Genomic DNA, 25,286 nt, shown 5'->3' with positions numbered 1-25,286 from the left:
GATCTTCCATGGGTGGCCACGTTCCCCACCTTGCCCCAGCCTGGTGCTAGATTCTTGCGTGTTCATTTTATAATTATTTTATTACACCGCACACTTACATTTGATGCATGTTCTATTGTATGCATGTTGTATTTTATAATACGAAATAATTATAAAATCTGTGACAGATTTTTTTCCCAAATGCAAAGATGTATGGTTATGTGGGGAAAAAAGCAGGTTATAAAAAGTTAGTATAGTATGAGAGCAATTTTAATTGGTGGCATCAAAATACTATTCACACCTATAATAAATGCTATCATAATTTTTTTAATATGTATGTACACACCCATGCTTACATGTATACCCATAGGAAAGTGTCAGGAAGGACAAGTATCAAAATATGAACAGAAATGATTTTTGGGTGGTGCTTGGTTTTATTTCAATACTGTGTGATTTATTTTCTTGGATGTACATATGTATCTATGCAGTTAGTGTGTTTCTGAATTTTCTCATAGTTCTACATGGGACATTTATTTCTGAAACATTTTTTATTTTTTTATTATGAGAGTAACAACCATTTCTATAGCATTTCCTAGTTTATAATATGTTCAGGATTACACCAGAGCCCACGGATGCTAAATTACACTAAAAGTAAAGTCACCATCTACCTGGACAAATATACCTTTCAACCTGATACAAACCAGGGATGGTCTGTTTGTTTCAGGCAGACTGGGAGACTGAGAATCCACTCCTCCCCAGGTGTGATTCTGGGGGCCCTGTCCCTGGCGTCACCTGGTAGGCCTGGTGGGACTGTGGCAGCCATGTTTTCTCTTCTCTTGACACTCCCTGGTTGTAATTGCTCCTCCTTGAAGATAGTAGTTATCTAGAAGTTTCCATAAGGTGCAATGGCCTCTCATGTCACCAGCATCCTGTCCAGCAACGATGCAGTCTGCAGGTGATGGGGCCAGGTTTCCAGGCCTGGGTCAAGAGTTGGATTGCTTTGTGCTACTAGATAGTTTGGGCTTCAGTTTCCTGATCTGTGAAATGGGTCTAAAAGCACCAGCACTGCCCACAGAACAGGTGGGACCTCTCTCTGCAAAGTCTCTGTGCTCTGCATTGGCACGAAAGAGTATTATGTACGAGCCAGTCCACCTGCTCGGGGGAGCAAATTGAACCTGGTCAGGTTTTAAGAAAGGGCTTGCTGGTTTCCTCTCCCACCCCTCCCTTCTTTGTTTAGGAACAGGGCAGCTATGCCTTGATCTGTCTTGGACCTTGAAAATAGCATTAACTCCTCCTGTTCCAGCCCACGCTCCCCTGTACATACACACATCTGTTGTCTCATTCCTTGTAATTCACAGGATGAATGCTTGCATCGTGTCCCCTTGAGTGGGAGTCAACTGTAGAACCCTCTCCTCCTGCATTGGATCCTGGCAGTGGTCAAAGGCACACATTGCTAGAATGCTTGTGTGGGGTGAAAATTTCAGTCTGTGTCCAGAAAGAGGGAGCAACAGGCCCCTGAGAATCAGCGCTGCCGCTGAGCTGTGGTTTAGGAGACTCTTAGCAAAGGGTGAACTTAAGAGTCACGTAGGTTTCGCTTCAGAAAGCAGGCGAGTAAAAAAATAAATAAGGCAGTGGCCTTGCCTTCCTAATTGTCATAACATTGAGCAGGACAATTCATTGACATTGACACCTTGACCTTCAATTTATGGAATTTACCACCAGCTCCAGCAAAGAGGGCTGAGGGAGATTTAATTTAACATAAGAAATGCCAAGTCATGTGATGGTTGGGACCTACATTTCATGACTGCTACAAAATCCTGTTGCATTTCTTCGGCCTGGCCTCAGGTGATGGTGGACTGGAAACCATCAGTCCAGAGCCGTAGGAGAGAGCCAATCAGACTCAAGTCTCACTTCTCTACCAACAAAGACAATCGTTGGCTCTGAAAGTCAGTGAGCACCTTCAGGGGTAAGGTCAGTGCAGCCTCGGACGCAAAAGGAGCAGATTAAATCTTAGAAGATGCTAAAGAACCATCCTATCTCCTCAACCTACATGAGTGATGACAGTTTTAAGCCACTGTCTGTGCATAAATTCAAAGCTTTGTCCTTCCTTCCCGTTCTCTCTGCATCCTTCCGTTCAATTAGCAGACATCACTGAAGTCTTGCCTGCCTTGTGCAAGACAGAGGAGTGGCTTCTCCCCTGCCCACCCCTGTCCCCTTCTCTCCCCTCCCCTCCCCGCTCCGTTTGCAGGGAGCTCTGCCCTGCAGAAGTACCTGCAAAGGCACAAAGGTGTGAAGCTGCCTGGCCTGACTGGGCGGGGCGGGGAGCAGGTTCAGCTGGAAGGTGCAGTTGATGGTGGTGCGGGAGGAGACAGCCGGTCAAGCCAGGGAAGGTAGGTGGAGCACGAGGATGAGTGGTGGTCAAGCATGCCTGCTGGCTCCTCAAAGCTCCCAGGCCCTCTCAGAGACCAGGAGGGAAATGTCCCAGGGTTCTGCCCTCCCCAGGGATGGGGAGCTCTCTTACTAATGGACCTAAAATTACCTGACAGCCTTCTGATTTAGTCTAGCGAGGACCTGCCTGAGAACAAAGCCAACATATGGAGTAAAACTGATCCGGGAGATACTGAGAGCTAGAGAGACAGAGGACTGGCGACATCGGGCCCTGGATCCAGCTGTGCTTAAAGCCAATGCTTCTGCTTCACTGCTTCATGAGCCAGTAGGTATGCCCTGCCTTTTATTGCTTAAGCCATCTGAAATTATATTTATGCCACCTAGATACGAAAGAGTCCTAACTAACAAATAGAAAAGAAAACATGCCATGCTCTGGGGAGGAGAAGCTAGTAAGGTTGTATTCCCCATGCCTAATCTAATGGCTACCTGCTTCAAACATCCCTTTTTCAGGAGGCCTTTTCCAGACCATCCAGCGTAGGTGAGACTCTTGGGTCATAGAGCCCTCTAAGACCCTATCTTCTTACCGAACGTTTGCAACAATTGTAATTACATAGTTGTGCCATTTTTTATTCATCCCTGTATCCCTAACATCTCGCACAGTGCCTGATTGTAAATGCTCCCGACACCCAGTTATTGAATTAAAAAAGAAGTGAATCTAGTTGGAGAAGAACAAGGGAGGTTCACCAAAGGAGTTGACATTTGGCATGGCCTCGGAGGATCGTGAGTCAGTCAGGATGGGCTGAGTCAGGCTGCAGTGACAAAACCCCTGAGAATCCTAGTGGCACATGGCAGCAGGGTTTCTTTCTTCCCCACATCACATGTCCATTTGGGGTCAGCTGGGGGCTCTGCTCCATTATTTCCTCCCTCCAGGCCCCAGGGGATGGAGCCCCCACCCATCTGGAGTGTATCTCGTAGCTGTGGCAGGAGTAAAGAGAGCGTAAGGAGCGTGGGGTGAATCACACACTTCCATCCAGAAGTGACACAAGTCACTTCCACTCTCATTGACAATGCAGGTCACGAGGATACACCTAATTCAGGGAGGCAGGGGCCGGAAGTGGGATAGCTGAAATGGGTGGTGACCAACACACGTGTTTTCCCCAGATGAGTGACAGCTCCAGGATGGGGGCCTTTCTAGAAGGAGAAAACAGCATGGGCAAGGCTTCAGAGGTGAAGACGTGAGGGGTATATTCTAGGGAAAGCAGTGAGGGGTAACCCAGGGACGGGCGGGAAGAGGCGACAGAAGTCTGGACATATGCAGGACCATGTCCATCGCCGTGCCGGAAGGGGTTGGTGACCTTGGCAGGCAACAGGAGCAACGGAAGGTTTAGCCAGGCAGGACCTAGGATTGAGGTGGTTCAAGACGACAGCCAGGCACGGGATGAAGGGAATTGGAAAGGGCCGATGACAAAAGTGGGGGCAGCTAAAAAGCCAGGGCCAGGCAAGAGCTGTGTCATCGTTGCTACCAACATGCTACAAATATTTGTTAAATACAGATTAAGCATGTACTGGGTTGACTCTTGTCCTTCCAAAATTCATTTCCACCCAGAACCTCAGAACGTGATCTTATTTAGAAATGGGATCTTTGCAAATGTAATTAGTTTGGTTAACATGAGGTCACACTGGGTTAAGAGAGGCGCCTTAATCCGATAGGATCGATGTCCTTATGAGTGGAGGAGAGATACAGACACAGAGACACAGGAGAGGAAGCCATGTGAGCACAGAGGTAGAGACCGGAGGAATGCAGCCACAGCCAAGGAAGGCTGAGCATGGCCAGCAGCCACCACAGGCTGGGAAGTGGCAGGAAGGATTCTTCCCTAGAGTCTTCACAGGGATCAGGGCCCAGACCACACCTTGGTCTTGGACTTCTGGCCTGCAGGACGGGAGACAACACATTTGTTTTGTTTGAAGCCACCCGGTTTGTGGTAATTTGTTACAGCGGCCCTGACAGGTTATGACACACCAGCAGTGAAGAGAAACTGATTTTCTAGGGGGCAAAAGTATACACCTCTTCATTTATGTACCCGAGTGAAGGATGTATTCTGTACCTTGAACATAAGCTAACGTCTAACCACTTTTGGAACTGCTTTCCTTGCATAGTTTGCCCCACTGCTCACAACTAGGTATTCTATAGGTCAGTCATGCTCTCAGAGGACGGGGACAATTTATACAGGTCCGCAGATGGAGGTCCTTCCACTTGGGCTCCTGAAGCAAGAAGGAGCCCTTCCCTCCCAAGAGTGTCCGAGCAAGGCTGCATAAAGCAGGGAGAGGTCAAAGAGAAGCACTTGTCCAAGCAATATTTACACGGTATGTGTATGTATCAGATACTGTGCAAGATGTCAGGAGAGATGGGATATACATGACGACGACGGTGGTGATGATGAGGGTTAAGGGAGACTTGAGAAAAGTGGGGTGCGAAGGCTACTGTTTTTCCTAACAAGCTAGTGGAATTATTTGGCCAGGTCCATGGGGGAGTTGATAAATTAAACACTGAAAAAATAACAGTAAGGGGAGATAAGAAAATGGAGACCATGTGTATAGACACTTATTTAGAGAAGTCCGGGGATGAAAGGGTGAGAGAAATTGGACTATCGTGGCTGGAGTGGGACTGCGGATCGAGACAGGATTGGTCTGGGGGGGTCGTGGATTGCAGCAGATGTGTACTTGTTGATTAGAATGATCCAGAAGAGAGGGAGGAGTGAGGGGATTGAGGGGGGCCCAGACCTAGAGCTGGGAGATGCTGGTTTTTCAGGGACACTTTCTCATCTTAACAGGAGGAAGAAGAATATGGGACTGCAGCAGTGGGCTCATAAATTGTGGTCGAACTATCCTCTGGCTCCTCTCCCCTGTTTCCTCCACGTGCGTGTGGAGGAGATGGATGCACAGAGAGGCAGGGTAACTGCCCAAAGCAGCACAGCTCCGAGTGTTGAAATCAGGTGTTCTTCCCCTTGAACTCCAGCTGCCACTTGGGTGTCTCTCAACCCCAAGTAACTTACACACTCCAAGCAAGAGGGTTAGGAATAGATGATCTCTAGGGCTCTTTCAGTTCCAATAGTCTATGATAAAGTTTAAGGTGTAGTAAATAGAAATTTCCAGGGGACGTTAGTCTGGAAAATCCAGTCTCATCGTGTGATGGATTTGCAGCACGTGTGCATTTACAAAGCAATCTAATTCTATTGCTGACCAGTGAGAAAGAAATCATTTGAACAGCTCAGTGCAAATGCGCCCGCATTTGGTTCCAAGAGCTTCTGCTGCCTCAGCTGGCCTGGCCTGGGGGGACCTGGCGGTGTGGGCAGCAATCAGTTCCTGGGGAGCCACTCTGTACATTGAGCATCCTCCACCTGTGCGTGCGTCCTGGTCTGCACCAAAGTCAGTCTTTCCTAGAGTGTGGCCACCTTCGGCAAACCCAGGAAAACGGCTGCATCTGAGGCTCAGGGGAAAAAACAACATTCCGTTGCAACAATGGTCAGCTCTGCGGGACCTAGGATAGAGGGAGTGTGGGACCCAATGGCAGCTTTCTCAGAACTTCACCAAGCCGATTTGGGCTCTGCAAGGATCTCCTTTCACCCTGGTTTTAGAGCGTCGCTGCACTCAGAAAATTCCCCACCATACCAGTTCCTCTTTTCTCGCCCCTGTGCCTCTGGCACCTTCCCTCCCTGCCCCCTAATTTATTCTCTGTTCATCAGCTTCTGGAAATTCAGGGTCCCTAAGCACAAAGCCAGCCTCCCACCGGGCCACTTTGGGGCCTCTGACTGCAGGTCTGGGCGCCCCCAAAGACATCCTCAACGGGGCAGGAAGTGGCCTTGCTAAGCAAAATGCCCTTCTGCCCCTGCAATAGGGTTTGCATTTGTTACTGAAAGAGCAAGCAGCCTCCTCCATGCTTTTGAACTTGACCCTCTAAATCTTTGGCAGGTGGCACACCACAGGTGTTCAATAAATGTTTGTTGAAAGCTAAAACAGTGGAGAAATGGCTGTATGGGTAAAAGACATTTGTCATATAGATTGCTAGATCTGGGAGGGCCTTCAGACAACAGAAAACAGAGCGGCTCTGGAGGAGGCACACTTTTGGTCATTACTATAGCCCCATGTCTAGCATGGTGCCTGCACATAGTAGGTGCTCCATCCAGTTACGGAATGAATGAGCCCACCTTACCCTTCTCCTTTGGATGGGGCAATTGAGACTTAGGGCTCCTGGGCTATGCCCCTGAGGGAAAGGACTTGGCCTTTTCAGTCCTTTCCCCAGAGGCTGAGCATGAAACCTGACTCGAAGAAGCAGCTCAATAACTATTTGTGGAATGACAGAATAAGTAAACATCAAGGCTTAAGGAGGCAAATGGGATGCACAGAGGAGCGCCAGGTTCCCTGCTTTGAGCAAAGCATGGAAAGGTTCATAACCAGTCAGAAGGAGAGTGGAGGAGGGACACCTCAGCCTGCAAATACAAGGCTGGGCAGGGGGTCTGGGGACAATAAGGTCCAGGCCTGGGGACAATCACATTTCTTTACTATACAATGATGTTCCTCCAGTGCACTGGCTCAGACCAGAGCTGCACATTAGACCTACCTGGGAAGCTTTGAAAACACCCCAATGCCTGGCCTGCACTCCCTGAGGTTCTGTGTAAACTGGCCTGAGAGTGGGCCCAGGCACGCACCTTTTTAAAGAAAGTTCGGCTGGCTAGCGATTCTAATATGCATTGTGGGTTAAAAACACAGAGGCAGTCATTAAGCAAAAAAAACGAGACAGCAGAGGACAGCTAAGGGTGGAAAGGTTCCTGCTCCTTACAAGTTCTGGGAACTAGAAGAGGAAGGAGTGAGAATACTCCCAAGCCAGGCTCCTGGGGGAGGGGGGTCCGGGAGAGGGGGAGAGAAGGCCACCCACCGGGTTGGAAATGGGCGGGTAGGTTTAGAACTGGGGAGGTGGAGGGGAAGGGGGGCCACTTAGGCAGTGGGATGAGGTGAGCAAGATGGACGAGGTTAAGTGGGATCCTACATTTCCGAGGAGAGCTGATGCAACAAGGAGGGGGCATGGAGGGCGCATCGCAGGGCGCCGCTCCGCTGGGGGCGCAGGAGACAGCTAGCTAAATGGGGTTCCGGAGTTAAGACCTGGAAGCAGTGCGGGAGTCATCCAAAAGGGATATCAGCTCATGGCGCAATGACACTCGGAAGAAGAAACTCAGGGACGGAGGTGGGAGCCACTGGGACACACGGAAGTCCACATGCACACGCAGGAGGGCGCACGTGCATATGCACACGAACGCATCCCCCGCGCACACACGGCCGCTGCACACGCCGAGGCCCTGGCCTTCCGGGCGAGGGAGGGGCCAGCGGAGTCAAACCGCAGCCGGAGCCCCGAGGTCCCTCCCCGCCGCGCCCCTAATAGGGCTTGCGCAACAGGCGGCGGCTCCGGCGGGCGGCGGCCGCGCGCGGCCAGAGCTGAGCCAGGCTCGCCGGCTGGAGCGGGAGGAGCGCCGCGGGGGAGGGCGCGGGCGAGGGGTGTGTCCCGGCGGCGAGCAGGCCTGGGAGGGGCGGGGCGAGGCCCCTCCCCCCAGGCGCGGGGGCGGGGTCGCGGTGCCTATAAATTCTCCCTCCTCGCGGGTATAAACAAACCTCGCCTGGCTCTCCGCTCCGGCTGGTGAACGCACGCCCATCCTCGCGACGCTCCTTGGTTCCCGCCTGGCACCGCCAGCCTAGCTCCGGCTCCTTTAGTCTTTCTCCCTCTACCTTAGGTAAGGACCACGCCCTCTTCTTGTGGGGCGGAGTTGGGTATTGGTCGCCCATGGGTGCTGCTGCAGCTCCTGGACCGCGCTTTGTCCCCCCCTCCCCGAGCTACAAGTGCGCTGCAACCCCGTGGCGCGAGCGCGTGGAGGGCTTTGGGGTGCGGGCACCGCTGGAGTGGGGGGTTTCAATTGAGGAAGAGGAGGAAAAGAGACAGGTCCCGGCTCGTCGTTCCCGAAGCTGGGGAGGGGTGGAGAGCCGGCCGGGTCACACCTGGATCGCGCCTCCCAACATCCTCGCACAGTCAGAGCGGGCAGTGCCGGCCAGGGAGCGCGCTGGAAGTGGGAGCAGGAATAGGGCCTCGGAGTGTGTGTGATAGGGGTGGGGGGGTGTGGGTATCGCTGGAGTGGCGTGTTTGGGGAAGGAGGGATTGCGCGCATGTGTGGAGAAGGGAGGTGGGCAGGAGCTGGAGATGAAGCTGGAGAGGAGGCGTGGGTGTGTCTGGTTCCCAAACTGAGCTGGAAAAGATACGCGTCTGCGGGGCGGGGGCTGATAGAGCCTCAAAGCCGGGGTGATGGTGGGGTGTGTGTGTGTGTGTGGTCTCCGGTGTGTCACAGCGCGTACGACACGCAGGAGAGCGAGTGTCTGTGAGCGCTTCTGGTTAGGGTGTGCCCCCCCAGGTGGCCCGGGGTTGGCGCTGTGGCGGCGCTGGAGAAGTGGCGTGGCCCAGAGGGGTCTTGTGGGCAGCTGGTGGCCCTCCGCTGGCTGGGACTAGGAGTGGCGTCATTTTCGCCTCCGCCCATCCTCCCCCGCTTTCCTTCTCTCTCTTGCCTCCCCGGCCTGCCTCTCCTGCTCTACAGGGGGTATAACAGCTGGAATTGCTCGGAGGTGGACGTTTCCTGGAGATTCGCCTCGGTCTCTGATTCAGCCTTGGGCAGGGTGTGTGCGATGTGGCAGGTTCTGGGGGGGGGGAGGGGAGGTGGGAAAGCGCTGTCACTGCCACTGTCCAATTGGTGGCTGAAGCTGGGATTTAGTGGATCCTTTTCTTAACCCTTCTCCGCCCAAATTCCCCCACTCTCCTGTCTGTCCACTGTTGTCAGAAGTCCCTGCAGGTCAGGAGCAGCACCAGTCTGTGTGGCTTGGAAAGGGGAGGTGCCTGGCAGCCGGTGGGGGAGGGCCCGTTATCTTGTGCCCAAGAGCAACTCTTCTTCATGGATACCCTGCTCACTTCAGTTTCTTTGGTTCCCATAAGTTACTGGGAAAGACTGAAGAGTCAAAGAGAACTCAGCCAATGACCACACAAGGGGCTTTCACCTCCTCCTGCCCATCAGCCATACTTACGCTTCTCCTAAGCCACTGCAAAGGAACAAAATATCTAAATACGAACCTTGCTCTTGCTATGAAAACCTAGTTTCAAGGCAAACTTTCCAGCCCAGGCTCTTCCTGTATAGAAATTCTGACTCTTGACTGAGTTTCCCAAAGGGGAATTGAAATAAGCAAGGTCCAGAGAGAGCAAACCCCAGTACCTGCCTTTAAGGGGCTCACCAATGGGGGTGTGTGTGCAGGGTAAGGCACAGACGACAGTCCTGTGTGCTCTAAGTGCTGGGGTGTCACAGGGTGGGAGGTGGGGCTAGAAGGAGGTAAAGGTGGTCAGGAAGTGATGGGAAACCTCCAAAGGGACAGTGCTCTGGTACATGGAGTGACATCTAGGGTGTCCCCTGACATGTGACTTCTTAGTTTTGTGGCACCTTATTTCCCACTGCAGGATGAATGAGCTGCAGGTGGGTAAGAGGGAAGACTGTGGACCTCGCTGTATAACCTGGCACCTGGCCCAGGGCCTGGCCCTTGGGAGAAGTTCAAATACATGCACGGAATGAATTCTATGGCTTCTTCCCCATTAATCACTCAGGTAGTCTCTGGTGATAGGGTTGGATTTGGCTTTCCAGGGAGATCCTGGAGCATCTGTTGGGGTTCCCTCTCCTGAGAGGGAGTTCTCCTGGGATAATCTGCAAATCCAGGATTACTGACCATTGGTTTGATCATTTGGAATGGAATTAAAAATTCACACAAGTTCCTGGTCCAACTTTTTCCCATTTTACAGATGGAAACTGAGGCCCAGAGCCAGGGAGCAACTTGCCAAGATTGAGCTAGAACTGGAATTCACTGCCCAGACCCCTCTCCAGGGGTCTCCTGATGGGAACTGAAAGTTCTATCAGAGGGGTAAAAATAAATTGGATCTTGACTGAGTGTCTGGTGAAGAAACTGTAGACAGAACATGCGTGATTTTTTTATTTGCTTATTTTTAGTGTAAATCAGGTATTCTTAAGCGATTAATGAATCAGGTTAGTGAGAAAGGGCCGCAGCCCCGCTGAATGGTGGCTGGCTGGATTCAGGCTGCCCCCTCCAGGTTGAACTGGGGATCTGAACAGCCCTGCCCCCGCCCCGCCCTGATCCAGGGTGCTTGGAAACCTGGCCTGAGTTCCCCACCCCACAGCGCAGGATGGGAAGAAAGATCCCATTGTGTTTTTCTGATAGCGTGAAGCTGCACTTCCATGGTGGGACCCGGCTCTAGAGAATCCCATCCAAGGCATTACTCAAGTTCCCTGTGCCTCAGAAAGGAAGGAAGCCAGGGTGATGACTCAGCATCTAAGATTCTAGCAGGGAGGGGGCAGGGGAGGGGCAGGACTGTTCCCCTGATCAGCTGCCTGCCCCCCCCCCCCCTTCATCCATGCAGCAAGAGCTCTGCCTGGGCTGCACTGGCTCCTTTGAATGGATGAGGAAACCGAGGCCAGGAGAATGTAAGAGAGGTGCCTGTAGCCACATGGCTGAAAGCTGGAGAGCCAGCCTTTGAGCCCAGAGTATCCAATTTCAAAGTCTTTGTTCTTTTCCACAACAACATGTTGGGGTGACCAGAGAACTGCTAGAATGAGAAGTGTAGACAGGCAATCAGGAGCTCAGTGCCTCAGTTTCCTTTCCTGTAAAATGAGAATAATGTACCCTGTCTCATCAGGACGAGTCATAGTGAGTTCATCCATGTTAAAGAGTTGAGAACAGTGCCCAGCATGTGGGTACGCCATGTAGATGTTTGCTGTCAATAATTTTCCCAAGTGACATTCTCAAGGCATCTCCTTGGCAATCAGTGTCAAGGACCTTTGTCCTAAGAACTTAACCAGGCCAGTGAAAAATGCCTGCTAATGCTGGACTCATGTTTTGCTCCTTGAGGTTCTTCCAAGAAGCTAAGCTTATGCAGATTGCATAAAAATGTCCTGGGAATCTTGTCTGAAATACAGATTTCTAGGCCTGGTCTCCCGATACTCTGATTCCGTAAGTCTGGCATTATTTCAGAGCTCTCTGGACTGGGTTGGGGTCAGGGAGTGCTGACGGTGGCCAGAATTGAAGACATCTGCTCCAGAAGGATGGGAGAGGAAAAAGGAAAAGAGTGGCCACATGTCATATGCCTTCTGAGCCACTTCCATGAACCCAGGGTTCAGCAATGAGGTGCTTTGTCAGTGGCTATTATCTAGCTAAAGTGCCTGCGATTATTCAGTTGAGGTAGGAGACATTCTTCCATTTCTCAGGTCAGAAAACTGAGGCTTGGGCAGGTGATTTGCTTATTCAGTATCTAGTGAGTGGTGTCCTGTCCCTCGTGAGCTGCCTGGATCTTTCTCTGCAGCGTTGCCCCTCAAGGAGCTGTCTTTGGAGCATGGACTTGGTCTCCTGCATTCATTTCAAGCTGCCCTTCCTACCTCCTGGTCTCTGGTTCCCGGCATGCCCTCCTATCTGTCTCTTGTCTTTACATTTGAAAACAGGGACAGGCTAGATGGCAGACTGCAACAGAACACTCACTTGGCCTCTTGCTGGGCCAGTTCAGGCGTGTTGAAGGAGGGGGTGCAGAGCGGGTGGGGGACTCTGGGTGCATGTGGAACCCAGAGCTCCAGGGTGGGCATCCTGTGAGAAGAGACCTGGTCCTCTCGGGGGAAATCCTGGGGTGTCTGATTTCGCACTACAGAATGGAGCAGATTACAGAATTCCGGTCCACAAACAGTTATGCGTTTGACCCAGACTTTGACCTCTCGCCCAATGTTTACTGCAGACCTGCGCCTCCCCTGACCCTCCTTCTTTAGGATTTTTCAGCCTAGTGAGGTATTCGTCCAACAGGTGGGAGGAAATGAGAGTCCTTAGCACTCTGAAATGCCCTGTGCGGGAGTTCATCTTTTATTTTTTACAGGTTTTCCCCCCCTTAAACCCGTGGAAACTTCCGTCCAAGTGTAAATTTTACACCCCTGTGCAGCTTGGCTTAAAGAGGTGGGTGGGATCAGGGCTCCATCCCTGAGCTCCAACCTCTTGGCTTTGAGAAGGTTCTAGGCCGCCCTCTCCGAATGTGGGTGCAAAAGGCATTCTTCAGAAGTAGGCAATTCTAAGGACTCTCCCAGCTGGGAACCCGTACTCTCTCCCTTCTTTTCAATCACTGAACTTGCCACCTTTCCCCAGACGCCATCCCGGGCTTTTCCATCCAGGCTTCAGGCTGCGCTGGATCCCTCCATGTTCCCGTGTCCTCCCTGGATCATTGTGGGCTGTGTCTCTCTACGCCCCCTTTCTCCCATTAGGCCCGAGGGCCTGGCACTTAGTAGGCACGCAATTAATGTTGGTCAAAAGGAAACCTCCATTTATGAAGGAAATGACGTGGACGATCTTCTGTAGGAAAGATTGGAAGGCCACCCGGAGGGTCGACGCAGAAGACCATTTCGGGGAAGGATCCAGTCACGGTGGCAATTGTCCTGTCTCACGGACAACGGGTTTTGTAGGAAGAATCGATCTCCACTTCCTGTGCTAACCCTGGCTCCAGTTGTGTGCTTTCCAGAAATCTCCCAGACCATCCAATGAAGCTCACGCTTGTCCCGCAGATTCACAGAAAAATCCTGTAACTTGCCCCGTGTCCTCCTTCGGGCTTCTGGTTCCACTTCTCCCCTCAGACTCAGTTGTCTTCTCTCTGCTAAAACTCCTCTGAGCACCTACGGAAGATCCCGTGGTGTTGCAGAAAAGAGGGTGGGGTCGTGACTGCTGGCCCCTGCTGCTTCCTGTTATTGTGTCCCCAGACCCGCCCCCGGCCCCTCTCTCGCAGGTTCTGGGCTCCGTGGAACACAGAGAAGTTCTGTTTCAGCTCCAGGCTGGTCCCCAGGGCATGAGTGCAGCTGGCTTGTTTTTTGCCTTCTCTCCTGTGATTCCATTTTCATTCTTTCAACATCAGAGGGATCTTTGAATGCCGCTGGTTTCGGGCTCCGTGCAAAGCACTGGGGCCCTCCAGGAATTCCTAGTCTGGTTGTCTTCTCAATGTTGGCATCGGTCCATTGAGTTCCAGAGCCCTATTCTTGACTTTCCTTCCCCTAAACTAGAGCACTTTCTCAAAGGTCCAAACTGTTGACTAGGTTGATTATATAAGAAAAACACAGAGTTAAGGCTGTCAACGTCCTCAACCTCCCCGGAGCCATGAGTTTCAAAAGGTCCAGAAATCATCGAGAAAACCCATGAACTGCCTAGGAGCTTGATTTCAAAATCTCTTAGGCAAAGAAAGGACAAAAGAACGTATCCACAGCAAGGCGGGGTACCCAGGGTATATATACCCCAAGGCTATTTTCTTTGAGGTAAATGCGGACATGGGGCTGTTTTCTGGAACCTTCTGGGGATTGCGGGACTCGAGGATTTCTGTATTCAGGGGAGATGCTAAGCCAAACAGCTCCAGCACACACTGACCCGCTCCCCGCCCTTCTTTTCCATTGTCTTCTATAAAGAGCCAGTGTGCTGGAAAGAACACTGCATTCATGTGGCTTTGAAGCCAGGCATGTTGCGGAAGGGACAGAATCTGGGCCACTTGCTGACAGTCACAATCGATGCAAAGTTGTCAGCAGTCTCCCCGGGCCGGCCTCTGTCTCTGCTTCCCTGAAGGACTCCAGGAGGTTGTGGTCTGCCCCCCACCCCCCGCCCCTCCACACGTGCACCCACATCCAAGGACTGAGTTTTCCACCTTTCCCTTGGTGGTGAGGTGTCTGGGCTTTTAGGAAGTCATGTGGGCCTTTGCTTTTGAGCCTTGGGTTGCCCATCTGTCAGCTGCGGTGACAATGCCCACCCTCTCCTAGGGGACTCCTTGACAAACACATGGAAAGACACTGAACACTCTTCCAAAGCATTAAATTTGCACTATCAGGAAGGTGCTTTGGGGGAGAGCTAAAAACAGGAGCCCTCCTGGATACTGTGAAGGGAGAATAGAAAATCTAAGATGCGGCTTTTGCCCAAAGCCTGGCCTACTCATGGTGGATCACTGGTGACTATGGAGGGAGAAGCAGGTGACACCCCCAGCAGGCCCATACAGGACAAGTCTCCCAGTCATGTACGTGTAGCCCTTCCTTAGAACATTCTGCCTTAGATCCCTTCTGACAAAGGGAGGGCACACACAGGGTGTTTGTATATATTTAGGGGAGCTGATGTCATGGTCAACGTCACCCTTTAAGGTGGCTTTAACCTGTGCCAGCTTGATGCTTCGTGACTTGGGACACATTTCTTAACCTCTCTGTGCCTCAGTTTCCCCTCCACTCAAAGGTGAACATGATGGTGCCTACCTCCTGAGGGTTGCTGTGACACTCAAAAGAAGTACAGAGTTTGGAGCCCAGAAAGCGCCAGCACGGTTGCTCCTGTTGCTGTTACCTTGGTGTGTCTGTGGAGGGTTTCCCTGAAGCCGTCTTCCCATGGCCACTCGTGCTGGAGTGGGAGCATCCTGGAGCTCCCAGAGCTCCCAGCACAAGTCGTGGAGGTTTCTCTTTTGGGTGCCCCCTCGGCCCTACCTCATGGAAGTTCCAGGGGCCCAGGAGACCTCGCGGCAAAGGGTGTACAGATAGGTGCCCCTAGGCAGCGGGGTAGAGGAGTGCCAGAGCTGGAGGGAGGCTCCCGTCTTACAGACAGGGAGGGGTCTGAGGCTGGGAGCAGGCCAGGGACTTCCAGATCTGCAGGTCTGCTGCAGGCAGAGCTGAGCTGGGTAGCGCCTTGGTGAGACCCCCATATGCATGGCCCTTTTGTCCTTGGGCAGCACTTTCACGCCTGGGCTCCCATCTGCCCAAGTTTCTTATGGACCGTGTGATGTCTGTGGAACACAGGCTGCATATTTTACAGAAGGAAGCAGACGGAGACCCAGAGAGGGGATGAATAACTGGGTCAAACTCATGTGGTGAGAGAGTGGCAGGGTTCCCACGCCCTGACTCCACAGCCAGTGTTCTGCTGCTCCAACAAGGCTTTTGAGAATCGCAGGCTGTGTATGTCCCCTCACTCCCCCACTGACTGGTGAACAATTCCCATGTGGCTGGCATCAGACAGCCCGAGAATCCTCTGTGGACTGCCCTCCCAGTCTCTGGGGTGATGGTCTTCCCGTCTCCAGGCAAATCCCAGCAATTAGCTTCCTCCGGAACCTATGAGGCCCAGCTAATTGCTGACTATCTCCTGGGTCTATTGAACCGGAAAGGTATTTGCCCAGGCGGTTGGGCCTTCGTTACTCATTGACCAGCGTTGCTATTGGAGACGAGACCCACATGGTGGTGCATTGGCTCTGATCACTGGAAACCCATGTGGCATTTGCTGAACGTCTCCTGTGTGTCCCCCTCCTTGCTGGGACACTCGGAGGCTAGCAGTGTATTAAACACAGGCTGTGTCCTCATACATGTCCCTGGGTCTCTGAGGCAACCAGTAAAAGAAAGTGCACTGATTAATTAAGCAGCTATTGACCAGATTTCATGTGCCACTGTTTAAGCCCCACTGCTCCTCGCTGGGAGCAGGAAATATGCCTATTTTACAGATGGGCAAACTGAAGCTAAGAGGTTAGATCGCAGAGTTAATAAATGGTGATGCCCAGGTCTCGCCCTCAAGTTTTCCCCCATCTCCTGGCTACCTTCCACTTCCTTGACATGGGGTTTCTTTGAGTTCCTTCTGGGGAGGGCAGGTGGGAAAGGAAGAAGGGCAATAGGAGCCAGTCTGGCGCTGGTATGACTTGGAGCCCCGTTTCTGGCACTGAGTGGGGTTTTCGCAGGAACCCTGTCCTGACCTAATTCCTGTGCCTGCACCATCGTGCACGGTGAAGCGGGACGGCTGGGAGTCTGACCCAGGGCTCCCTCCCACCCACTATGCCCCACGTGGCCTTGCCCTGTCACCCTGTCTGCCGAACAGGGGCTTGGCCCTTTTCAGTCCGACATTCTGTGCTGGGGCTTTCCAGGAGTTGGAGGAGAGGGCAGGGCCTGGCGTCCAGGGCTGGGCTTCAAACCCAGGGAGAGACCTCGCTGAGCCAAGCAGGGCCGCAGGTTGGCTCGTGGAGCGATCCCCTGGGCTTCAAGTGGTGGCCGGCAGGGGTGAGGATGGGTGCAACAGCCGGAGCACCCCAAACCAGGTCAGCTCCCCACTGTCCCTCCCTCCTGGTGCAGGAGGTCATAGTTGCCTCTGAGATAGCATCGACTGCTGGAACGACTTCCTTGAAGGAGCCTCAGGTCTTGGGGTTGTAAATTTGAACCCCATCGAGAAAACTTTTTGAGGGGAGAGTGTGGCAAAGAAGTAAGTGTGAGCGTCAGACGGCTGTCCACCTCTGCCACGCCAGCTGTGCTGGCCGTGCCATCTCAGGACAGTCACTCACACCCCTGCGGCCCCAGCCTTCTCCCTGGTGGCGGTGTGTGTGTGACAGAGAGTGTGCATGGGCACACACACTCATTTAAATAAGAATTGTACCGAATAGATATTCTCTGGATTCATACCCAGAACTGTGATTCCCAGTCAGGGGCAATTTGCCCCTGGGGGACATTTGGCAAAGTCCACAGACATTTTTGGTTCTCACAAAAGGGGGTGTGTGCCGCTGGCATTTAGTGGACTGGGGCTGGGTGGGGGGGCTGCTACCCTTCCTATAATGAAATGCCCACCTCCACCACCAGGTGACCTCCCCCAGGGTGAGCAGTGGGGAACGGTGCCCTGGAGATACAGCATTTGGGGAGGCCACATCTGCCCTGCCCTGCAGAAGAGCGTGGCCTCCTGGGGAGACAGGACTGTTACTACTGGCCTCATGGGTGAGTGGGTGCTGGGGGACCCCAGGGGCGGCACCTGCCCCCTGAGGCTGTGAGCTCCACCGGGCAGGACTGGCCATGCTCCCAACTTGTCACATAGTAGGGCCTCGTCGACAAAGCTATTGTTGGTACTTTGGCACTTTGCTCAGTGCTGGGCACATGAGAACCTAGTACATTCAGGAAGCAACCTCCGCATTCTTCCCCCAATTGGTGAACTCAGATGGTCTCTGAGGCCGGGTCTTCCCGCATGGGGGAGGGGTGGGGGCGCAGATGGTAGGGAGGAGGAGATGAGGGCTGCTGGGGAATGAGTGTCAGGCCCTTTTCCCTGGCTTCATCCAAAGCATGTCAGCTTGATCTTTTTGTTTTCTTTTTTTCTGTTTTTCTTTTTTTTGTATTTCTGTATTGAATTGTCTTCTAAGATTTCCTTTAGCTAAACAGCTTTTGAAACCAAAGTTTACAAAGTTCTTCAGTAGAGGCAGGGGAAGGGCTGGCCCTCCGCTGGCCCAAGTGAGTAGGATGGGGCTGAGGACAGCCAGCTGTCCTCCTGCCCAATGCTGGCTGATCCCCAGCAGCTGGGGTTGGGGTAGGGGTTCAAGGTGCAGAGAGCTCGCTCTGCAGCCCTGGTTCGGGCAGCTTTGGTCCTTGCGGGCAGTGACCTAGTTCCAGGTCCTGGCCGAGCTCTCCCTGCCAGGACATTTGCACTTATTAACGGCAGGCTGCCCCGGCCCGCAGCACCCCCCCCCACACACACACACACTCCCCCAGGGACAAAGAGTACAGATGCTTTCTCTGCTGGATCCAGTCTCCCTGCAGACGTCGGAGTCCCAGGGCACTTTCTGGATGCTTCCTGGTCTAGCCCAGGGTGTCTCAGCCTCGGCCCTGTGGGTGTTGGGACCAGATAATTCTACTGCGGGGGGGCACGCCGTGCACTGTAGGAGGATTAGCTCGTTATCAGCATCCTTGGTCTCCCCCCACTAGACGCCAGTCGCATGGCCCAGTCATGACAGATAAAAAGGTCTCCAGACATTACTAATGTCCCCTGAGGGACAGCATCACCCGCGTTTTGATAACGATTGTCATAGTTCTCAGCGGCCTCACCTCAGAGCCTCCTCATGACCTTGAGCACGAGGCCGGGCTCCGTGAGGCCCCCTCCAGCTCCAAAGTTCAGGGATTCTCAAATATTTAAGGGAGCCGGGCCAGTTTTCAGCCTCTGCCGCACGTAGTCTGGGAAGCTGAATTGTAGGAAGGAAAAGAAGGTGTGGGGTACAGAGGTTTCACCAGTTGCGAATTCGGGAAATCACGACGGCTGGAATCGAGTCCTTTTCTGCTCTGGAGGAGGATGAGGGCGCGGGTGGAGGCTGCCAGTCTGTCGTGATCGTAGCATCCGGAAGTCACGGAGAGCTCACCGGACTCGGCAGATATACAGCCCAGGTCTGAGTCCCTCACGAAGTGGACTTGTTTTCAAGGCGTTTCACTCTTGTGGATTCGTGGTCATTTAAGAGTGAGTTTAAATAGAAGCATTGCCGTTAAGTTGCATCAGAACTGGTCACCGACTCAGCAAGCAAGTCGTGGCCCGACTTTACACCTGCTGTGATGCCGGGAGCTACAGGTAGGGCAGGGAAGTGAGACCCGTAGGCTACCTGTCCTGGGAGCCCCTGGGGAGTATGGGGGTGGGGGCTGCTGGAGCCCACCCAGGGTTCAGTGGGAGACCCCGCCCTCACCCTGGGTTCTGGGAAAGGCGAAGTCCTTTCATATGAAGGGTGGTGTTGCCTGGGCTTCTGGAAAGCTTCCTGGGCTGTGTAGGCGAGATGTCCCTGCGACCAGCGTCTCGGGACCACAAACATGCTGACTTAGCAAGGCCGACTGGCCTCAGCTTTGCGTGCCTTCTGCCTCCAAGCTGGCCACTGCCCAGGAGTGCTCACAAATATAAAACTGACTTTGTTTTCAGAATGTACTGGAGCCTAGACTCCAGGGGCTGCATAAGGGCATTCTTGTGGGGCTGGTTATCGTCCGGGGGAAAACCGTGCTGTGACCTCAGCCCAGAGCGTCCCAGGGGGTCTACCCGTGGAATGCCATGTGCTGGCACCAGGGCTGGTGGGAGGTGGCCCAGGTTCGGTGCCTGCTGACCCCTGAGAGGTGTTTCACAGTGAGGATTCTTGTGGCGTCTGGGTGTCTACCCTGGAACGTCGCAGTAGAAGGGGCTCGCTCAGGCTGTTTTTCACCAAGTCTCCTGATGTAGGATTCAGAAAGTCTGTGTGCACTGGAGAGTCCCTGGACTCCTCCCTCTGTCACTTACTTCTTCTCCCCGTCCTCGGCCTGTGGCACTTAGCCCTCATTCTGGGTTCTTTGTGCCTCACCGATATTAGTGGGCTCATCGTGCTTCTAGTTTACTTTCCGATCTGCAAGAATAAATGTCCGTACCTCCAGCTCCCAGAAGTGTGCTCAGCACAGGTCACCGCCCAAGCTTTGCTCCCCGGGGAGTCCACTAAGGCAGCATGCCACCAGCTGGAGCTTTGCCCCAGGCTGGCTCTGAGGCTGTCATCTGCTGGCCCTTCTCCTGCCTGTGTCACAGCCAAGGGGGACCTCCTCTGGACTACTTGCCCACTCTGCCACCAACCCTGCTCTCTCACCCTCTGCTTTGGCTCAGGAACTGCTTTTTGCCTTGAAGGTGCTTTTTCTTTGAAAATCCTGCTGAGCGTTCAGTCCCGTCAGACCCCTGGCTTGAGGTCTTTCCGCCCCCTGTGCCTCGTCACCCCAGCAAGTAGCAGACAGCCCCGCACAGAGGTGGACACGGGGTATCTGTGTGGCCACCCACCCCTCTGTGGGGACTGCTTTGAGGGTGAAAGAGGGTGAAGCTTGTGCCATGTGGGCACATGGTGGGCTGGCCTCCTGTGCCCTTCTGTCCCCTTTTGGTTGTCAGCCTGGGGCTGCCTGATTTTGGGAATAGCATGTGCGTCTCCTAAAATACAGCAAGAAATGTTTTGGGTGTTGTGGTCGGGCCTGGACCGGACGCGAGGACCTGGTGTTGTGTTGATCCTTTTCATTGGAAAGATGGCTGCGTCCCTCAGCATTAGTCTCTAGTCTCCGGATGTCTATTGCCTGGCTCCCAGGGACAAGGCTGGGAGGGGGCCGTGGGGAGGACAGGTCTTACCACCTGTAATGTGCGATGCAGGAGGTAAGAGCTGCTGGGCAGAGTGAAGACTCGTTCCCTGGCCTGGGATTTGCTTCCTTTGGGAAATACCTCTCAGCAGGAAGTTCTGACCTCCTGGCCTTTGTCCTCTCATGGGCAGGTGACAACAGAGCTATGTCTCGGGAGCTGCAGGATGTGGACCTCGCCGAGGTGAAGCCTTTGGTGGAGAAAGGGGAGGTGAGTGGAGATGCTCCTGGCTAACCCCCGTCACATGCACACTCACACATGGACACACGTCTGTGTGTACCATGAACACATGCATGGACACACATGCACACGTACATGTGTCCACCATTTCCTTGTTTCCACAGGTCACCTTGTCCCACAATGCAGAGGGACAAGAGGTACCTGTTCAAATCCCAGCTTGGCCACTAAGTGCTGTGACACCATGGGCCAGGCCCCTTGCCCACCTCTCTGGGCTTTTCTGCCCATACCTCACTGATCCCCTTTGTTAAGCAAGGGCATTGAGCCAGAGTTCCTCTAAGCATCCCCTACTGCTGACATCCTGTGGTTCTAGAACGTGCAACAGGAAGTCCATTTCCCATAGGCTCCATCTACACCATAGCTTAGAGGTGAAGGTCATGTACTTACTCTCTGAGTTCAGATCCTGGCTGTGGCACTCCGCAGCCTTGTGTCCACTACTGGCAAATGGTTCAACTTCTTCATGCTCCATTCCCCCAACTTTAAAAAGGGGACATGAGGACGTATGTCACGAAGCCAGGGACAGAGCCTTGTGAGCAGGTTAATTCGTATGGAGCAGTCAGAACCTTGTCTAGCATGGGGGAGATGAGCAATGCCCGTGAGCTCCTGTTTTCCACAATTACCATTTTTTTTTGGTCAAGGCTTTCATGTCAATCAGGCCTCCCTGTTGGAAGCGGTAGCCCCGGCCTCATGGCCTGGGTTGGCATAATCCATCTTGGACTGGTTGTTCTGATGATGGATGTAAAATGCCTTTATATTTGCACAGCTGACATCGTGTTTTTAAGCTGTGTTCACATCCCAAGTTGCACTGAGCTGCAAAACTGCCTGTGATGCATCTTTTTAAAAATGTGAAGGTCAGGTTCAAAAGTGAAGTTACTCTAAGGTCAACTAAATGATTTCAAAAATAATAATTAGCATGCATGAACCACATCCTGCATGTCTGTTACTGAGCCAGCCATATTTCATGGGTTTTCTCATGCTAAGCAAAAGGATGGTGAGATACCAGGTTCTCTGATTGTTCCCATTTTGCAGAACAGGAAGTTGAGTCTCAGGGAGGTTAATTTGTCCTCAGTCACATAGTTACAATGTATGGGGCATGGAGCAAAAGCCCGGCCAGCTGCCTTTGGTGAATGGACTGTTCATTTAACTCCTTTATGACTCTGCGTGTGGCCGCTCTGTTTTAAGTCCCTTATTTCATAGATTATTCATTCCAAACATGTGAGGCAACTCTCACTATTCCCATTTCAGAAATACAGAAACTGATCTCTGACGGGAAGGTAATTGCCTGGATAGGTGGCACCTATAGGTGTAGAAGCCCAGGGAACTCCTGGATATTTGTTATCATTTTAGTTTCTGGCTTGCAAATGTTTTCTGTAAAGGGCCAAATGGTGCATATCTTAGGCTGTAGGGGGCCATACTGTTTTTTGCCACTATTCAGCTTTACAGTTAATTATAGCAGAAAAGCAGCCATAACAGTATGGAAGTGAGTGGGCTTGCTATGTTCCAGTAAGACTTTATTTACAAAAAACAGGTTGTGGACTGCAATTTGCTGGCCCATACTATTCCCTATACATGCTCCCAATCCAGATGGCTGTGGGGAAAGGTGGAATTTGGGCTGGAAACTCAGAGTTGTAGGATTGAGGGAAATGCTTAGGGGTCTCTGTTCTCTGCTTCCACCCATGAGAGACTGAATTTTAATCCAGATGATGGGCAGCTATGGAAGAACTTCAAAGACAGTGACAAGGGCAGGGTTGAGATTTAAAAGTATAGCACAGGGGTGGAGTCCAGGAGACCAGTTAATAGGCAGTTACAGTCCTGTATCTCTCTAGCTTGTGGTCAGCTTAGACCTTCAGATCTTTTTTCACCAAGACTGTAGTCAAAAAAAAGAAGAATCCAGCTAAGGTGTCTACTTTTCTGCTGGACTATTCTTTGAGATGAAAAGTCAGGAATTAGGGAGGCTCCACAGGGGACGGAGGGTAGATATGGATTCAGGGCTTGGAGGCACCTGTGTGTTATGACATGAGTTCTCTGCCTGAGGAAACTTGATGAAACTGACCGTCTCTCTTATCTGTCCACAGACCATCACCGGCCTCCTGCAAGAGTTTGATGTTCAGGCAAGTAGAGGATGTGGACTCCCATTCCCCTTCCGACTCTCTGTTCTCTCTTCCCTTCTTCCTTCCATTGGCTCGAAGTAGATCATTGTCCAGACATTGGGGGCGTGGGGAGAGAAGGAGCTAGTTTCCTATGCTCAGATCCTCCTTCCCAGATAGAAGCTGGTTTGAGTTCTGGCCGAGGAAGCCTGTCTCTCCTTGTAGAAGCAGGATGGAGGCACAGCCCCCTTTAACCCTGCCGAGCTGGGCAGAGCTATGGGGCATGTGCAGGGGGGGAGGGGTGACATTGGGTGGGCTTGGGACGCTGCGATGGGAGGGAACAGAAGCAAAGACTTGATGCTCTTGGCTCTGTTTAGGAAAGGGAAAACAACCTTCTCTGTGGCTTACTGGCTCCATCCCGGCCCAGGGTTGGCTTCAGGACCCGGGCGGGGGGCAGTCTTGAGATTTGTCCAAGAACAAACTTTCAGGAGAGTGGGCTGGCCTCTTTTGGCTGAAGAGCAGGTCAGAGCGTCAGTAACTGTAAATCCTGGACTCTTTAATTTTCCCAAACTTTGCATGGGCCCCAGGCTCTGGAGGTAGAGCACAGGGGGGTCTCGTAGGCTTCCCCAAGAAGAGAAGAGGAGAGGAGAGGAGCAAATACAGGCCGGAGGCAGGCTGGTATGCTATCTGAACGTCCCCTTGCACATCACACAGGTATCCCCGGCTTCCAGGCCATTCTGAGCTCTGCATCTCTATCATCTATTCCACCCCTTCCCCCCCAAACAACTCCACTCTTCCTCCTGAATTTCTTATGTCAGTGATTGGCCCACCATCCATCCAGAGGCTGGGAATCTTAGCATTGACTTTGGAAGGAAGGGGGAAAAGTGGGGAGGGGATGGAAATGTTGGCTGGCGCGGGGTCGTGGTTGGCTTGAATACCACATGCGAGATGTGTGGGCTTTAATGTGTTTAAGCGACATCCTGGCTGTATCAGGCTATACCTAGAGCCCACCCTGACCTCAGGGACCCTGTGGGACCCCTGGGGTGAGTCCTAGGTATTGGCCTCTGTGTGGCCATTTGTTCTTCTTTGAGGCCAGCGTGTCCCCACTGTGTAACATTGAGTTGTTCAGAACACCATGTGCACCAGCCAGGCCCAAGACACCCAGACAAGCAGGAGACACCCCACTTCACCCTAATAGCCCTATAAAGTAGGGATCCTTGTCTCCATTCTTAAAGCCGAGGAAACTGAGGTTCAAAGAGGTGAAGCGTGCCTCGCCCTTGTTTGAACAGCTGGCATGGCGACCTCTGGGCTTTGGCTGTGACCCCGCTTTTATAGCCTCCTAGCACGGTCTGCGTGGGCCAGTAGCAGGAGGCCTGAGCCGAGCGCTAGTGGTCACGATGCACTGTCCGGTTAAGATAGGCACTGGTTTGGCTTGAGGGTGCCACCGTGAGCGTCCCATGGGCGTTGCCTACCCGAGGGACGTCCTTCTAACCTGGGGCCCTTATGCCTCCCTCACTGTCTGGATGTCTGGGACAGTCAGCAGGAACACCTGGGGCTGGGGCAGGTCATTTCTACCCCAGGAGTTTGTGATTAAAAGCAGCTGAGTATAGAGACGCCCTCTCATTCCGCAGGAGCATCTCTGACTCATCCACTCCGAGTTGATGTGTCCTGACTGTCCCAGCTCTCCAGGCGTCTACAGTGGATGATTTCAGACCAGGACTGGCCTTGCCCCATTTTATGAATGAGGAAATTGAGCCATCAGACAGTGAACCTTGCCATATGTAGGCGACAGCTGAGATAGCATGCCATTATGGAAAAAACAAACAAACAAACAAACAAAAGTCTTTTTTTTCCCCCTTTTTTTGGAGTTACCCACACACAGATTTAATTCTAACTGACCCTTTCACTCTGTGTGCCCTTGAACAAGTTGCTTAGCTTTCCTGAGCCTCTCTTTTCCTCCATCTATAAAGTTAACAATAATTACTACTTTGGAGCACTTACTGTGTGCCAGGTACTTTTCTAATAAGCATGCTGCATTTCATTTCATTCAGCCCAGATTATTCAGCCATGATGTGTCTCTGCAGTGCTAAACCGAAGGGCCACGCTAGGCCTTAGGGACTTAGATTTCAGTTCACCTTTGCACTTTCTATCAAACATCTGGCACGCAAATAATCTGCACCATAGTTTGATGGGCTAATGTTTAACCCACGGAGGGTGAGCTGATGTGGGATTCTGGAGTCGAAGTGCCCTCATGGGTAGCTGCTTTCCTCTACTCGCTTAGAAGGTTCTTACCGCCCATGGAAACCGGGCCCCGTCTGGCTAGTTCTCTGGGAGTCAAGTTTAAGGAGTCAGCACTACCTCACTATATGTGACCATAAACAGCTAGTGTTATTTCTTAAAAAGTTTTTGTGTTTCAGCATTTTCACTAATGCAGACACACTCTCTCTTCCGTTCCTAAAGTAGTCGAGAATGTGTGTTTGAGTGTGTGTGTGTATTTCATGAATCATATACACCACTGCCCAGAGCTCAGCAGTGAAAAGCTTCTGGAGGGGTCTGCCTCCCAAGCTGTTGGGTTGCCTATCTCTG

The 25,286-nt window shown here is 52.4% G+C and overlaps 1 protein-coding gene across 1 annotated transcript in view; it reads left to right on the top strand.

Annotated features, from left to right (window-relative positions):
* The first annotated feature begins 7,995 nt into the window (after positions 1-7,995).
* NDRG1 (N-myc downstream regulated 1) overlaps positions 7,996-25,286 on the top strand; it is a 42,846-nt gene continuing 25,555 nt past the window's right edge. Inside the window, exons 1-3 of the mRNA XM_033126793.1 lie at positions 7,996-8,147; positions 20,506-20,586; positions 22,689-22,724. Of these exons, the coding sequence (XP_032982684.1) occupies positions 20,524-20,586; positions 22,689-22,724 (99 nt within the window). The 5' untranslated portion in view covers positions 7,996-8,147; positions 20,506-20,523. The remainder of the gene's footprint in view (positions 8,148-20,505; positions 20,587-22,688; positions 22,725-25,286) is intronic.

The sequence above is a fragment of the Rhinolophus ferrumequinum genome, chromosome 14 (assembly GCF_004115265.2).
Source record: "Rhinolophus ferrumequinum isolate MPI-CBG mRhiFer1 chromosome 14, mRhiFer1_v1.p, whole genome shotgun sequence".
NCBI lineage: Eukaryota > Metazoa > Chordata > Mammalia > Chiroptera > Rhinolophidae > Rhinolophus > Rhinolophus ferrumequinum.
This window is presented reverse-complemented; position numbering and strand designations above follow the sequence as displayed.